At 41.1% G+C, this 13,982-nt stretch overlaps 3 protein-coding genes across 3 annotated transcripts; all 3 read right to left on the bottom strand.

Moving 5' to 3' along the window:
* Positions 1 to 384: 384 nt before the first annotated feature.
* Positions 385 to 1,608, bottom strand: LOC122601045. The gene is made up of 2 exons (XM_043773822.1): positions 1,517 to 1,608; positions 385 to 1,363 (listed from the first exon to the last, which is right to left on the bottom strand). The coding sequence occupies exons 1-2, from the start codon at positions 1,606 to 1,608 to the stop codon at positions 385 to 387; spliced, it is 1,071 nt and encodes a 356-aa protein (XP_043629757.1).
* Positions 1,609 to 9,624: 8,016 nt separating this feature from the next.
* LOC122601044 lies at positions 9,625 to 12,483 on the bottom strand. The gene is made up of 3 exons (XM_043773821.1): positions 12,148 to 12,483; positions 11,605 to 12,100; positions 9,625 to 9,644 (listed from the first exon to the last, which is right to left on the bottom strand). Exons 1-3 carry the CDS (start codon positions 12,481 to 12,483, stop codon positions 9,625 to 9,627), a joined length of 852 nt encoding a protein of 283 aa, XP_043629756.1.
* A 54-nt stretch (positions 12,484 to 12,537) lies between these two features.
* LOC122601043 lies at positions 12,538 to 13,653 on the bottom strand. The gene is made up of 2 exons (XM_043773820.1): positions 12,832 to 13,653; positions 12,538 to 12,741 (listed from the first exon to the last, which is right to left on the bottom strand). The coding sequence occupies exons 1-2, from the start codon at positions 13,651 to 13,653 to the stop codon at positions 12,538 to 12,540; spliced, it is 1,026 nt and encodes a 341-aa protein (XP_043629755.1).
* Between the last annotated feature and the right edge of the window lie 329 nt (positions 13,654 to 13,982).

Genomic DNA, 13,982 nt, shown 5'->3' with positions numbered 1-13,982 from the left:
TCTGGGCTTATCCCTTTTGCCTTTTTAGGGAGTTTACTTTTTGACAGAGGTCTCCACGGGCCTCCGTTTTTCTCCTTGAGCTTTTGAATTTTTTCTTCTTGGCTCCTTTGCTCTGTTTGCGTCCCCTCCGCTCAAGCAGTGATGCTCTTGGGGATCTTCTTTCTGATGAGTGGCGGAAGGGTTCCTTCCCTTCATTGTCAGAAGGGCTCCGCCTGTTCCCTTGCGCCTTTCGTTTCAGTAGGTTTGATGATAATGTTGTTATCCCTACCTTACTCTGGAATTTTATCTGCGAGTGGATCGTTGATGCCACGATTCCGAATTGCCGCATTGCTTCCCTTCCTAGGATTGCATTATTTCCAGAGTCCGTCGTGACGACTAGGAACGTTATTTTTTCTGTTTTCCAATTCGGTATTCTCCAATAGTGACTTCTGTCCGGAGTTCTCCGATAGGCCATGTCCGTTCTCCTGCGAATCCTATCAGTGGCCTGTCTACCTTGCGTAACTTTTCTCTAATACTTTTTGGTAATTCGGAGAAGTATTTCTCATAGAGGATATCACATTCGCTACCACCGTCTATTTGGACGTTCCTCATCATTAGTCCCCCGATATTGGCTTTGATCATGATCAGTTCACTAGAAGGGATGATATCCTTCAGCGAAGAGAACTGGTACAGTTGCTCTTGCGGGGGATCCCTGTGTAGTTCGGACCGTATTGTGAGGATCTGTGCCGGTGGTGTTTTTTCAGGCTTGTCCAGTTCGCTCTTAATTCTGGTTGCTTGCCTGATCCCTTTAATAAGGTGGTCCAGCTTTCCGGACTCCACAGCTTCTTCTATTTCCCGTCTTAAATTCCTACAGCTGTGTGTATCATGTCCATGATCCCAGTGATATTCACAGTACTTCTCCATGTTTTTCTTATTAGTGATGAGCTTTGTCGGGGTCGGGAAGCTTGAAGCGACTCGCTCTGTGAGGAGGATTTGCTTCGTGGTTTTGGTGAGGTTAGATAAGATATCAATTCCGCTATCTTTCTCTCTACCGCCCCATTGGTTGTCTTCTCGCCCGTAGCAAGAAAACCTTCCATTGCCTCCGTATTCCTTCCGCTTTCTTCCTATGGAGGAGTCACTTGTTGTTTCCCTAGCATCTAGCCAGATGTGAGCTTTGCTTGTTAACCCGTCGTAAGTTTCGGGTAAGTTTGTGCTCAGGTGTTCAATGAGCTCTACTGCGCGTAGCCCATGTATGAGTCCTGAGATTCTTTGGCTTTCTGCTAGTCCCCGTACTTGCTGTGTCTCATTCGTGTATCTTACAATGAAATCTCTCGTCTTTTCATTTTCTTTTTGCTTGATGTTGTGCACAGTGATGTGGGTCTTTCTGTGCTTTTTCTACATACTGAACTGCGCTTTGAATTTATTTTTCAGTATTTGGAAGCTATCTATGCTAGTTCTAGGTAACCCGTCGATCCACTCTCATGCATCATCGGTTAACGAGTAAGAGAACGCATGGCACGTAGTTGGCATATCCCACCTCTGGATTAGGGCTGCTCCGATAAACTTTTTAAGAAAGTCATCCGGATCACTCTTCCCATCATAGTACCCTAAGTGTTGTGGGTACTTCATCTTCGCTGGCAGGGGATGGCTTTATATGGCAAGGAAGAACGGGCTCTCCGGGTTGACCAGTTGAGAGAGGTCGACTGGCTCCGTATCTTCCTGTTCATAGGGGTTATAATCCTGTCGGATTATGTTCCTCCTGGCTCGGGGAAATCCTAGTTGGTTTCCTCTTGGCCTGTCTTCGTTCTGCCATGCCATGCTCTCGGATAGATCTCCGGACCCCTGTTGGCTGTAGGTGAACGTCCGTGGGGTTGCTCCCGGAGTGCTCTTTCTCTTTGAATCGTTGAGGCCGGTCTTTCTCCTGCTCGTGCCTCTGTTCTCCTGGGCAGGGCCATGTTCGTCTGAGGCCCTTGTTCTTGTTGGAGGGTTGTTCCTCTGGTGGCACTCCTTGGCGGAAGCTCTGCTTCGATGTACTCATCCACCAAATCGGAGTCATATTCGTTCTCCATATTCCTGGTGACACCGCGGATTTGGCCTGCCGTCCTCAGACGATTCATAATTGTACTCAGTACGTCATAATTTTCCCGTACATATGCATCATTTATTTCATGTGTTGCCGACGTTGATGCTCTGTTGTTTCCTGCCGGGGGAACCTGCGTCCGTTGGCTTATGTGAACGAAGCCTGACCTACTCTGTTATGGATCGCGCCTTTGGAGGGGAGTTGCCATGAATCCACTGTTTCCCGGAGGGTTTATTGCGGGGCCTCTCGGGCTCCGGCCCTGCGGGGATGCCGGAGCCCTGAATGGGCTACGTCCTTGTGGCGTAGAACTTCCTAACCCTAAGTCCCGCAACAAAAATGTGGACCCACTTGGTCCAGGTGGAGGTCCCTCCGGTGCACGTTCTTCTTGAGCAGGACGTTCGAGGGCGCGTTCAGGCACTATAGTCCTATCTGTCATGTGTTCTTCTGCGGCAGGACGTCCTGCTGTACGGTCATACGATGGAGACCCGTCCTAGTGTCTCTCTGGGAACACCCTTGTAGGTCTGTCTCGATCCGGGTTCTGAAATCCTGATCTTCCTGTGGTGCCTTGAACATTCAATGTTTCACCCAAGTCTGCACCGTAACCACCTGATGTAATGGAACGGTGACTTGGCTCAGGTGTGTCAAAAGAGAACCCATCTTGGGGATCCGGCCCTCTTTGTGTTGTTCTTGGCGCCCCCGAATTGGGCGTTCTCGGGGAGTATTCTCCGTCAGCCATTCTGTTTTGATTATTATGATCATGGTCGGGGTCTTATCTTGTGTTCTTCTTACTTATATATTTGGTTGTCCCACAGACGGCGCCAATTTGTTTGATCGAATAATCGCACTATGGCTCAACCGGATGTGTGAGTTAGGTTGGGGGTGTTTATCGGCGATTCCCTTATGGTCAGAGGCTCCGGGAGACCGCTTTACGCCGGATGGTTTTGTTGCTAAACCGATTTGTTCGACTTTGGGTTTATTTAGGGTTTATTCGGAGGTTGAATAAATTACGAGTGAGGATTTTGTATGTTGTTCGTCTCATGAATGAGCATGCCGTGAGACTCCTCCTCTATTTATATAGAGGATAGATAACTTGGAGAGGAGGGTAAGAGAATTAGGGTAAATCTCTTCCTCCTTTGTGAATATCTTGTTTCCTTCTTGGGGAGATTTGTAGTAATCTTGTTACCTAATTATGTCCGAATATATCGGAGCTTCGATATATATTTTATAGGAAAGATATATATCCGATCTTTATTGTATATCTCTTCGGAACTCGGTATTTGTTACCTTTAGAACTTCGGGGTAATTATGTTGAGCGGAGGTCGAGCTCCGCTGTAGCTTTACCTGTACGAAGATGACTTCGTTCTCTGCTTCTGCTTCGGGTACGGAGCTAGAGCTCCGTATGGGTATATCATCACATACTAGCCAAGGCTAGTATGGGTTAAGGTTAACACTTTCGAAAATAATTATACTCGAGTATCATCATCAACAACAACAAGAACAACAAGAACAACAATAACAACAAGAATACAACTTTTAGGGCCCTTAATGTGCTCGTGACATGGCAATCCTACCAAGTCTAGTGTACTAGATGTACAAGCCAACATGCATCCAACTAAATATCAATCTCAATCATATCCAACATCTAAGCATGCATATCAAGTATAACAACAAATAAAAGATCATTAACAAGCATAAACAACACCCAAGTAACCTCCCGTGAGTTCTCATACCCAACATACGTACGAAAGGTCTTTAACAAACATTTATTATGAAAGCTAAGTTTTTGTTGTGTCCATCGTGTCAAAAGGTAGTTATCTTACTTCTCGTAGCTTCTTAAACAACAAACGATGTGTTACTGTCCTTGGTATGTGTCCCCGACAACCTATGATCAATATATATTAATAAATATTAAAACTCTTTGATTATACAATGGAAAAGATTTCCATGACACCCAAACACCATGGACTCACACAAACTACTCCACAACAAAGTCTAGACGAATTCGACATTACACATATGTCAAAAACCATGTTTTTCACAAACCATTACCCAACCTATTAACAAACTGTTGTAATACATTATTAATAACTCTTTTATCTAACCATAGCCTTTGGAATCACCTTAATACAATTTTCCATTAATTGTCTATGACTTTTTGAACATTGCATTGTTGAACTCGTCTAGAATCTGGCCACTTTTAGAAATCAGTGTTTTCGGAGAACTACGAAGCAAAGTCAGAGAAAAATTTCTTCTGGACTAACTTAGGAGATACATAGATCTTTTAAAAAATGTAAGGATCGACCTCTATAGACTTATAATGAATGATTTATGATTTTTGCAAAACAGATGAATTTTCAGACCTACGAACCTGTTGTTTTCAAAATCAATTCCACCCTCAAACGACCTTAGCAATACACCACGACCTACAGAACTCCTATACATATATTATATGACTCAATTGATGGTTTGAAACCATAAATTGTTTCCTGAATCAATTGCAAAACAAATGGGAATGTTTAAACACCCAAAAACATAATAAAACAACAACGATTCAGAACCAGATTAACCCTAACCCTAGATATCAGAATATAAACCCTAAGAATAGATCAAGATGACTAAAAACCAGTAGTAATTTCAATCCTTACCTTAAAGATGATTGGAGAATCGAAATGCAAGCGTTTAATCTCTCCGATTCACCCCGGAATCAATGAAAATATAGCTAGGGAGGTTATGGAGGCTCACACCATGAAACACACACACAATTATGGATATAATTAGGTATTAGGGCTGCTTAAACCCTACTAAAACCGTTCCCCCTTTAGCACAATTACCAAAGTGCCCTTAACTTATATTTAACGACCGTTAAGGCTCAAACTAATGATCCGGGGACTCAACCGACCAAATGAGCAAATTAATTACTAACCGACAACTATAATAACACTTTATGATCATTAATAGCTAATTCAAGCATTACATTTCTCTTGTAGACAACAATAGTTAATTACTTGGGCATTTAAACAATTAACGACATCAAAGTCAACTAACGGTCAGAGTCAACGATAGAAAAGTTTAGGATGTTACAACTCTCTCATCCTTAAAAAGATTATGTCCTCAGAATCTTCACACGGCCTACTGCCTATAACATCCGCCCCTCTCTTCATCACAGGCCTAAAGTTGAGTAATACCAAACATCTCGTTACTTAATTAGCAACAACATGATAAACATCAACAATATCCTAAACATAATGACAACATTCATAGGGTCGGCGTAATCCTATAGTAAACATGAAAACATCACACATCAATGATAACATGTATAAAAGCTCTATGACCTCGACTAAGTTCGTCCCAACTATAAACAAGATCACACGTTTAGTCAATTCCCTACATATTAGCGTCATTTCCATCCTACTTCAACTTTATAACATTGTACCCCGACTTAGGTTAACTTTACTTATTCATATTATTTCCCTACAGGGACTACATCTACATATAATATCCTTACTTAGACCACATTCACTTTTACATATAATGTCCCGCCTAAAACTGCCTCAACATATGCCAAGTGGTTAATTCTGCTCCCATACAATGTACCACCTTGAAGAACCTCGACTTAAGCATTAACCTCTATCAACCTCTAGCACTAATGATGTGGGTTACTATTAACTCATTTTCACATCAAAGTTACACTTGAGTCAATTCTACATATTTATGTGTTTTAGATGACTCCCTAGTTAACACTTTTAGCTCCTCTTTTTCACATTACAACATTTAAAGGTAACACATGTGATCAGGAAACTTCCTATCTTAACATATATAATCCATCTTTTCAACAGTAACCCATTTACACATTTGGAATCTTTACACACTTAAAGTCTAGCTTACCGAATGTAGCCAATCGACTATATATCACATCATTAACAATCATCATGAATTGGGATTACGATATTCAACCAATCATAGTTCATCTCAAGTCCAATCCCAAGATAAACCCAATGCCAAATACACATTCGAGTTCATATATAATCTACAAATTTGCTAATTTCAAAAGTAACAATTTCATCATAATTGAGAGATCAAAATGTATCACGTAAGGATGTATTACCATACAACATATCAATTATTCCATTGCATTCCACCTTGGTTAACACAGGCACAGTCACACAAGCACACTTGCGTCTTGACACATTTGCAATTACGTTCGCGACCGTAATTGTAAATGTGTCCTTTCACACGTGTACCAATAACCATATTTGTGTAACTTCGGGCTTTTTGCCACACAAAATATGAGCAAGTTTGGAACATTTAATCCTACTACTCACATACATACCACACAATTCTCAATACACAACATATATCAAATTTCACGCGAGTAGAATTAATACATTTTCTCATAAAACATTGTCTATCGATAAGCATTAAAATTTTGTGACATGTTCAACAAGTAATAAAGAAATTAAGGCAAATCAACATAATATATATAACTAGCAACAACTTACCTACAATGCCCTAACCCTACACTCTCGCTCGACCCAACCCGTCCTAAATGAATTTCATCTTTAGCATTAAGCATTACATTTATCTTGTAGACAACAATAGTTAATTACTTGGGCATTTAAGCAACTAACGACGTCAAAGTCAACTAACGGTCAAAGTCAACGATAGAAAAGTTTAGGATGTTACAGGACCCACAGATAAAGGTTGCAGGTTATTATTATAAAACTTGCCAAAAGCAAATGAAGAAACTATTCGATATTTATACTATTTTATAAAAATTGTTATACCCTTGATGAAAAGTTAGAAAAAAGGGAGATGCGAATTTACCAAAGTATATATCCTTAATGATAAGTTACATCATGCGTCTCTTATTTTTTTTAAATATCTCTATCAACCATTTACATTAATTCCTTTTACTTCAATTACTACCCGCTGTCATCACCACCAACAATCGTTATTGCTACCACCACCGGTCCCCGGCTGCCGTATTGCGCGGGTACCCCATGAGTATCTTGTGGTTAATGTGTGAGGATGGTGCTTCACAGTTTTATGTGGTGCCCGTTCTATGTAACAAGACGGTACATGGAATCACAAGGTTCTCGCCAACTTTAACTTATCCTTTTTTTAAAATTTACCATATTTTAGCATTTAAAGTACTGTAATGAATAGTTGAATCAGTTGCATTTTAAATTAGTGTTCATTGAATGATTATTCAGTTAGACTGTTATGCAAAAAGATTCACTATGCGAAATTCCTTTTGTTATGATATGACACAAAAACCAACCCAATAAACCGAAAAACCAAACTATTATAAACCAAATACAAATGGTTTGATATTTAAAAACCAATTTCGGCTAATTGGTTGAAAGTATACCAACTTTGACATTTTCGTTTTTGTGGAGCTCCAACAAAAAAAAAATTATTCAATGAAATCGGCTAAAATTACTTTAGTGGGACTCCGTACACTTTTCTGCCATTTAGGTAGAAAATGAAAGCAACATCTATTGTGAATAGTTAAAGTTAAAGTTGGCGAGATTGAAATAATTTCAATAGATAGCATTTGAAATTTCAATGGATAGCATTTACTTCTTATTTGAAAAGGACAATTGTGGAATGAGTCAAATCTAATATTACTCCGTGTCTCCGTATAAATGAAATCTTTTCTTAGAAACTTCTGGTATTGATAGCCTGTATATGTCCTTTCTCACAGTCCACATAATCTGATGTAATCTCAAATGGCTTCTACATCTTCTTTTGTGCCGAATATTATTCATTACAAGTATGGTGTGCTTCTGAGCTTCAGAGGTGAAGATACCCGTAATGCTTTTACTGATCATCTATATGATGCATTATTGCGAGCAGGACTTCGCACTTTGAGAGACAATGATGCAATAGACAAAGGTCAACAACTTAAGCCAGAAATCCGAAAAGCAATACTTGAATCTAGAGCTTCTATAATTGTGTTGTCAGAAAACTACGCGAATTCGAGATGGTGTCTTGACGAGCTTGTGTTGATCCTTGAGCAAAGAAGGAACTTCAATCTGCTGACCAATTTTACCAGTTTTTTATCTCTTAGAATATTAAGGAGATTTGGTCCTCAAAATAGAATATTTTTACCAGTTTTTCATCTATCGTGACCACTTAACAAGTGCCCGATGGTTCAACTTAATTCTTGAGATTTTGTTGCCTCCCAACCACCCCAAGATCCAGTCTGCTGACCATGGTCCGATTTTGCTTCGCCCCAACCACCGCCAGTTGCTGGTGTTGACTTGACAGCACCTCCCCAGCCACCGCGGGATGTCCCATCTTCTGGAGCTGGAGTCATTCCCTATGTTTCGGGTTCGTTAACCACCTGGGCCACCAGGCTTCATGATGTGTCGTTTGTGTATAATTATAAGCAGTCAAGTTTTAAATTTATAAAATCAAGGAAATACCAAACTAAACACACACTCACGGACAGAGGATCCGTTCGTTTGTAATATAGCTAATAGGTAAGACTAGGTTCGTTCGCAGGGACTATGTTTAAGAACTAAGCAAGACTAATTAATTCTAAGAGTTGTTGGGGGGTTTTGTGATCGAGTTGTCACGTTGCTTTTGAAATCAGTTAGTAAAAGTATCTAGTTAGTAATTCCAAAGAATTAATCTGAAAAAGTTTGTTGTAAACAATAATAACTAAAGGCATCATCTACTTCGAATCAGATCCATAATATGTTCAGGTTGCATAGATTAATACAACAGTAATTTTGTCTACTAGTTTACCAAACTATTAACACGTTAATTCCTATTAATATTATCTTATACTCTATCATACCATGAATCAAGCAATCGTTTACCAAACAATCAAGATCATATTATCATGCAAGTAATACCATTAAAAGCATAATCATACAATCAACAAGACAATAATAATTAATAAGAATTCAATACATTAAGATCACGACAAAACACTAGCTGCAGTCACAATAATAAACACAACCGTCACATAATCATGTCACTTCATCTAGTATATGATAAAATCTCTAGCTACTCATGGTGAAAGAACAATCACAATCAATAATATATGAAAACATAATGTACCGAAAGTGAAATAGAGATTAGATTGATGATGTTGCAGTACAGAATCGATGTCTGATCTCCGGTGTGATATGGAGGTGTTATGCAGGCTTAGATCTGGAGAAAATACCCTAGGGTGAGCCCTAAAGTCGTCTGGAATAATAGAGTGTCGAATTTTAGGGTTTAGGGTTGGTATTTATAGGTTTACGAAAAGTCTAAATCTGGCCGACCTACTTCCAGCGGTGCAACCAGCGGCGCTGGCTGCTTGTGAGCGGCGTTGGTCCTGGAGCTGAACACCAAAGCTGTAGATCTTTCTCTCCCGGTTCCGTGGATAGCTTATACGTCTAAAACAGAGTCCGTATGAAGAAGTAATGCCCAAAACACTAACACATGGTCATAGGCTTCAAGTTAACACAAGTTCCTTCATCTTAAGTCTTGAATCTCGACCCGAATCTTCATCAAACCATTATTTATCTTCCATTAAGTCCTTTATCACCATTTCTTGATGTTTTCCTTCATGCCATGAGCAATGAACCTGAAATCACATATACATGCCATTAAGTATCAAAAGTTCATTCAAATGACTATAAAATGGCCAAAACAAGTGCGGTAAAAGTCTATATAATTATCACTCATCACTTCGCAATTAAATTAGAGGTTTACTTTTTCTTATATTAAACGCTAAATGAGCCAGAAACCCTAGATTCATAACAACAACAACAACTGTACCCAATCCCTGAACGGGGTATGGGGGAGGTGAGCTGTAGACAATCTTACCTCTACCCAAAGGTAGATAGACTGCTTCCAGAAGGACCTCCGGCCAGGAAGATGTAAAAGCCGTAAAAGGGTAAAGTGTTTACACCTGTCTGTCGAGACCATGATAAGACGATATACCTGTCAGCTGGGTGCGCCGGGTATGACACCTTACGAGTAGGGAAGGGTGGCGAACGTACGACAACAAAACCTTAGCACAATACATAAACTCTAGCAACCATAGTACGCAAATAACAACATAAAATGTAGGAGCATAATAAACAAAGCCTTTCGCAAGGACAACCAAACCTATACATATGAATTGCCTAAAAACTAAGGGGATTAAACTATTTCTAAATAACCTACGGAACAAAGTACCTTAGCCCGCTAAGGTAAAGTAAATCTTAGTCTACTCACAAAACGGAAAAGGTAACCTACACACCTAGTCCTCTAGAACTGTCTAATGAGTACATCCGACAACAAAAGAATATGGAAAAGTAGTAACAAGCAACCTAGATAACTAAAAGCACTGATACCAATTGAAAGTCACTTTGCCACCGGATCAAATGAGATTAAGTATCTAATGTATAAGTGCGAAAAATCTTATACACTAGCAATCAACAACAAGAACACGAATGTGAATATAAACTTGAACCGTATATTACTTCGGTAATTGCAATTACAAGTAACACACCAGGTTCTGATTACGAAAATATGAAAAACAAAAATGACTGGAAGATTAACCTTAAACATAAGGTTTAATCTCTATTTATACTAAAACTTAATGGACTTGACGGACCTCGAATTTCATGGACCGAGCCCAACTTGAGCTTGACTAGGTCGAGCTCGACCAAGTCAACGTGTTGACCAATTCGAGCTTGACCAGGTCGAGCTCGACCAAGTCAACGTGTTGACCAATTCGAGGTTGACTTTATTATACGTAATAATTTAACATTTATTACAAGTACATATTCAATAGACTCAAGACAAACTTCTATAATGATGTTGTCACCTGAAAATGCACCAACACACAGGTTTAACAAAACACGTATAATAACAGCCAAATAGAACATAGACAAATTTAAAAGTGTTTCAGAATAAAGCCCAAACCTACCTACATATAAGGAATTAACTAAGAAATCCTAGTTCCCGATGGATCCAAGTAAAAATAACGGGTGGTGCGCAACCTATGAAACACACTAATTTAGCCGCCTAGCTAGATTAATCCTAGTCCTCTCCCAAGCTCCCAAAACCCCTACACTAGTCCTAGTCCTCTAATAAACACTCATCGGTCATGTCCTCCAACAGGCAGAGCATTTTGGAGCAGCCAAGAGTAACCTCCCCCCTCGATTTTGGCCTCCTTCTACTCAGGCCAAAACCACTACGGAGGTTACTGAGAACCAAAGTCTACGAAAAAAAAGTCTACAAAAACCTATTCCCATATGCCTTACACTCACTGACCACCTCCTCCATCAGGAAACTCCATCGTAACCTTTGGTATTCTGTCCGTCCACCTCCGTCGACCTACCTCTTCCTCCTGTCAGGTCAAAGCCTTATTTGGCATCGAGTCACCAATGTTGGGCCTACTTCACCCGGTCAAACCAACACAAACCACCTTAGGCAAGGCAATATGGGAAAAAGATGACGATCAAAGTCCCGCAAAAGTCAAACCCTACCCTAATCCTCTACTCTAATCCTAGTTCTCCAGGCCGTCCTATCCGACGTCATGTCCTCCGACAAACCAAGTTCTATTAGGTCCTTCGCTAATCGGTCCTCCCACCTCATCTTAGGCCTTCCCCTTCTTCGTGTGCCTTTGACGTAAATAAAATCCACTCTCCTTAGTGGTGTTGATCGATCCCTTCTCCTAACATGGCCAAACCATTTCAAGCGCCCTTCTCTTAACTTGTTAATGATGGTCCCTACTTCAAGTTCGGCTCTAAAAACTCCCGTGAGAATCCTGTCTGATAGGGTCTTCCCGCAAGACCACCTTAGCATCGTCATCTCTGCTACCTCTACTCGAGATGCTTGGACTTTGGTCATCGGCCAACATTCTGACCCGTATAACATAGTCGGTCTAATAGCGACTCTGTAGAACTTGCCTTTCAGTTGTAGCGGGATCCGCTTGTCGCACATGACTCCAGAAGCTGCTCTCCACCGCATCCATCCAGCTTGGATTCGATGTATCACATCTTCGTCTATCCCCTCCCCCCCGATTTGTGTATCACCGATCCCAGGTACCTAAAAGACGCCTTCGGACCCAATATCCACACCCCAATGCGAATAACCTCATCCTCATTTTGTCTTATCTCCTGTTTATCGAAGTCACATCGTAGGTATTCAGTCTTCTCTCGGCTCACACACAAACCATTGTCTTCAAGGGCTTCTCTCCATTTCTCTAACCTACGATTTAGCTCCTCTGTCGATCTCGCAATCAGTGCAATGTCATCGGCAAAAATCATGCACCACGGTAGTTCCTCCTGAAGGCCACTGGACAACTCATCTAAGATCAATGTAAAAAGGTTTGGGCTAAGCGTCGAACCCTGGTGTAGGCCCATTTCTACCGAGAAAAGCTCTATGCTTCCCACCGGTGTTCGAACACCGATCCTCGCCCTATCATACATGTCCCTGATAACACTAATGTATCTCCCAGTAACTCCTTTCGCTTGGAGCGTCCTCTAGATCAGCTCTCGTGGTACACTATCGTATGCCTTATCCAAATCTAGGAAGGCATAGTGTAGCGCTTTTTGTCTTTCCCTATACTTTTCCATAAGGCTTCTGGTGATGTGGATAGCCTCCATCGTCGACCTCCCTGGCATAAAACCAAATTGGTTCTCTGCCACCTTCGTAACTCTTCTAAGCCTCCTCTCAATCACTTTTTCCTAGAGCTTCATGGTATGACTTAGGAGTTTAATGCCCCTATAGTTGCTACAACTCTGCACGTCCCCCTTGTTCTTGTAGATAGGTATAACCTCACTAAATCTCCATTCTTCTGGCATTTTTGCACTCGTCCAAATCTTGTTGAAAAGGCTTGTCAACAAGCTTATCCCCACGTCCCCTAGGCATCTCCATGCCTCAACTAGAATTTGATCTGGACCTACTGCTTTGTTTCTCCCCATCTTCTTTAGGGCGATCCTTACTTCCTCTTGGCTGATCCTCATAGCATCGTCGTCGTCGTAGCGTGTGTTTGGGTGTGCGGTGCTGACCTCTCCTCCTTCAATTCTCCCCGACCTTCTCCCATTAAATAGGTTGGCGAAGTACTCTTCCCATCTTTTCCTAATATCCCCCTCCTTCACAATGCTCCGTCCACTTTCGTCTTTGATAAAAATGACATCTCCTAAATCCCTACGTCTTCTCTCCCTTGCTTTAGCAATTCTGAAGATTTCGTTTTCGCCTTCTTTGGAATCTAGTTTCTTGTACAGCTCTTCGTACGCTCTTTCTTTTGCTATAGCCACAGTCCTCTTTGCTTCTTTCTTGGCTTCGTAGTACCTCTGCCTAGCCAAAGACCAGTCTTCATTTGTCCCGTTCTGGCGGCTTTTGACAAGATCCTTAAAGCACCTAAGTTTTGTCGCGACCTTGGACTGGACCTCTTCGCTAATCCACCAAGATTCCCTACCCACTCTCCGTTGTCGTCCAATTCCTCTAGTTACCCCTAGTACCTCCTTTGCCGTCTCCCTCATACCATCTGCCACGAGTGTCCACAACTCGTCAGCTTCCATATGCGAACCTTCTCTTATCTCCTTTGTGAACCTTGAACTAGTCGTCGACCTAAACCTCTCTGCTGCTTCACCCATCAGGTTTTTCTAGAGGATTCTTGGCTTTACAGTCTTCTCTGTCTTGGTTGCTCTTCTACTCAGGAGCAAATCTATTACCAAAAGTCTATGTTGGGAGTAGCCTGCCTCTCTCGGGAGTACCTTGCAATCTTTGCAAGCCCTAAAGTCGCCTTTACGCACCAAGAAGTAGTCGATTTGAGTTTTATTTAGGCTACTCTGAAAGGTAATCAGCTGAGAATCCCTCTTTCGGAAAAAATAGTTTGCAATAACCATGGGGGTTTTGTGGAGCAGGGAAATACGAACTCAATAGTGTAAGATACTTACATGGTTAAGGGTCAGAGGGTGGTTAA

The sequence above is a fragment of the Erigeron canadensis genome, chromosome 5, assembly GCF_010389155.1.
Source record: "Erigeron canadensis isolate Cc75 chromosome 5, C_canadensis_v1, whole genome shotgun sequence".
NCBI classification, from domain to species: Eukaryota; Viridiplantae; Streptophyta; class Magnoliopsida; order Asterales; family Asteraceae; genus Erigeron; species Erigeron canadensis.
This window is presented reverse-complemented; position numbering and strand designations above follow the sequence as displayed.

What these genes read in the sequence shown, in the direction of transcription:
- LOC122601044 (XM_043773821.1), bottom strand. Translation starts at nt 12,483, where the DNA reads ATGTATGATAGGGCGAGGATCGGTGTTCGAACACCGGTGGGAAGCATA. An exon ending in TAAGACAAAATGAGGATGAG is followed by an intron (nt 12,101 to 12,147) that starts GTTATTCGCATT and finishes GGCGTCTTTTAG; the next exon opens with GTACCTGGGATCGGTGATAC. An exon ending in GAAGGACCTAATAGAACTTG is followed by an intron (nt 9,645 to 11,604) that starts GTTTGTCGGAGG and finishes ATGTGATTTCAG; the next exon opens with GTTCATTGCTCATGGCATGA.
- LOC122601043 (XM_043773820.1), bottom strand. Translation starts at nt 13,653, where the DNA reads ATGGGTGAAGCAGCAGAGAGGTTTAGGTCGACGACTAGTTCAAGGTTC. An exon ending in AAGAATGGAGATTTAGTGAG is followed by an intron (nt 12,742 to 12,831) that starts GTTATACCTATC and finishes ATGAAGCTCTAG; the next exon opens with GAAAAAGTGATTGAGAGGAG.
- LOC122601045 (XM_043773822.1), bottom strand. Translation starts at nt 1,608, where the DNA reads ATGAAGTACCCACAACACTTAGGGTACTATGATGGGAAGAGTGATCCG. An exon ending in GGAGCAGCCCTAATCCAGAG is followed by an intron (nt 1,364 to 1,516) that starts GTGGGATATGCC and finishes GAAAAAGCACAG; the next exon opens with AAAGACCCACATCACTGTGC.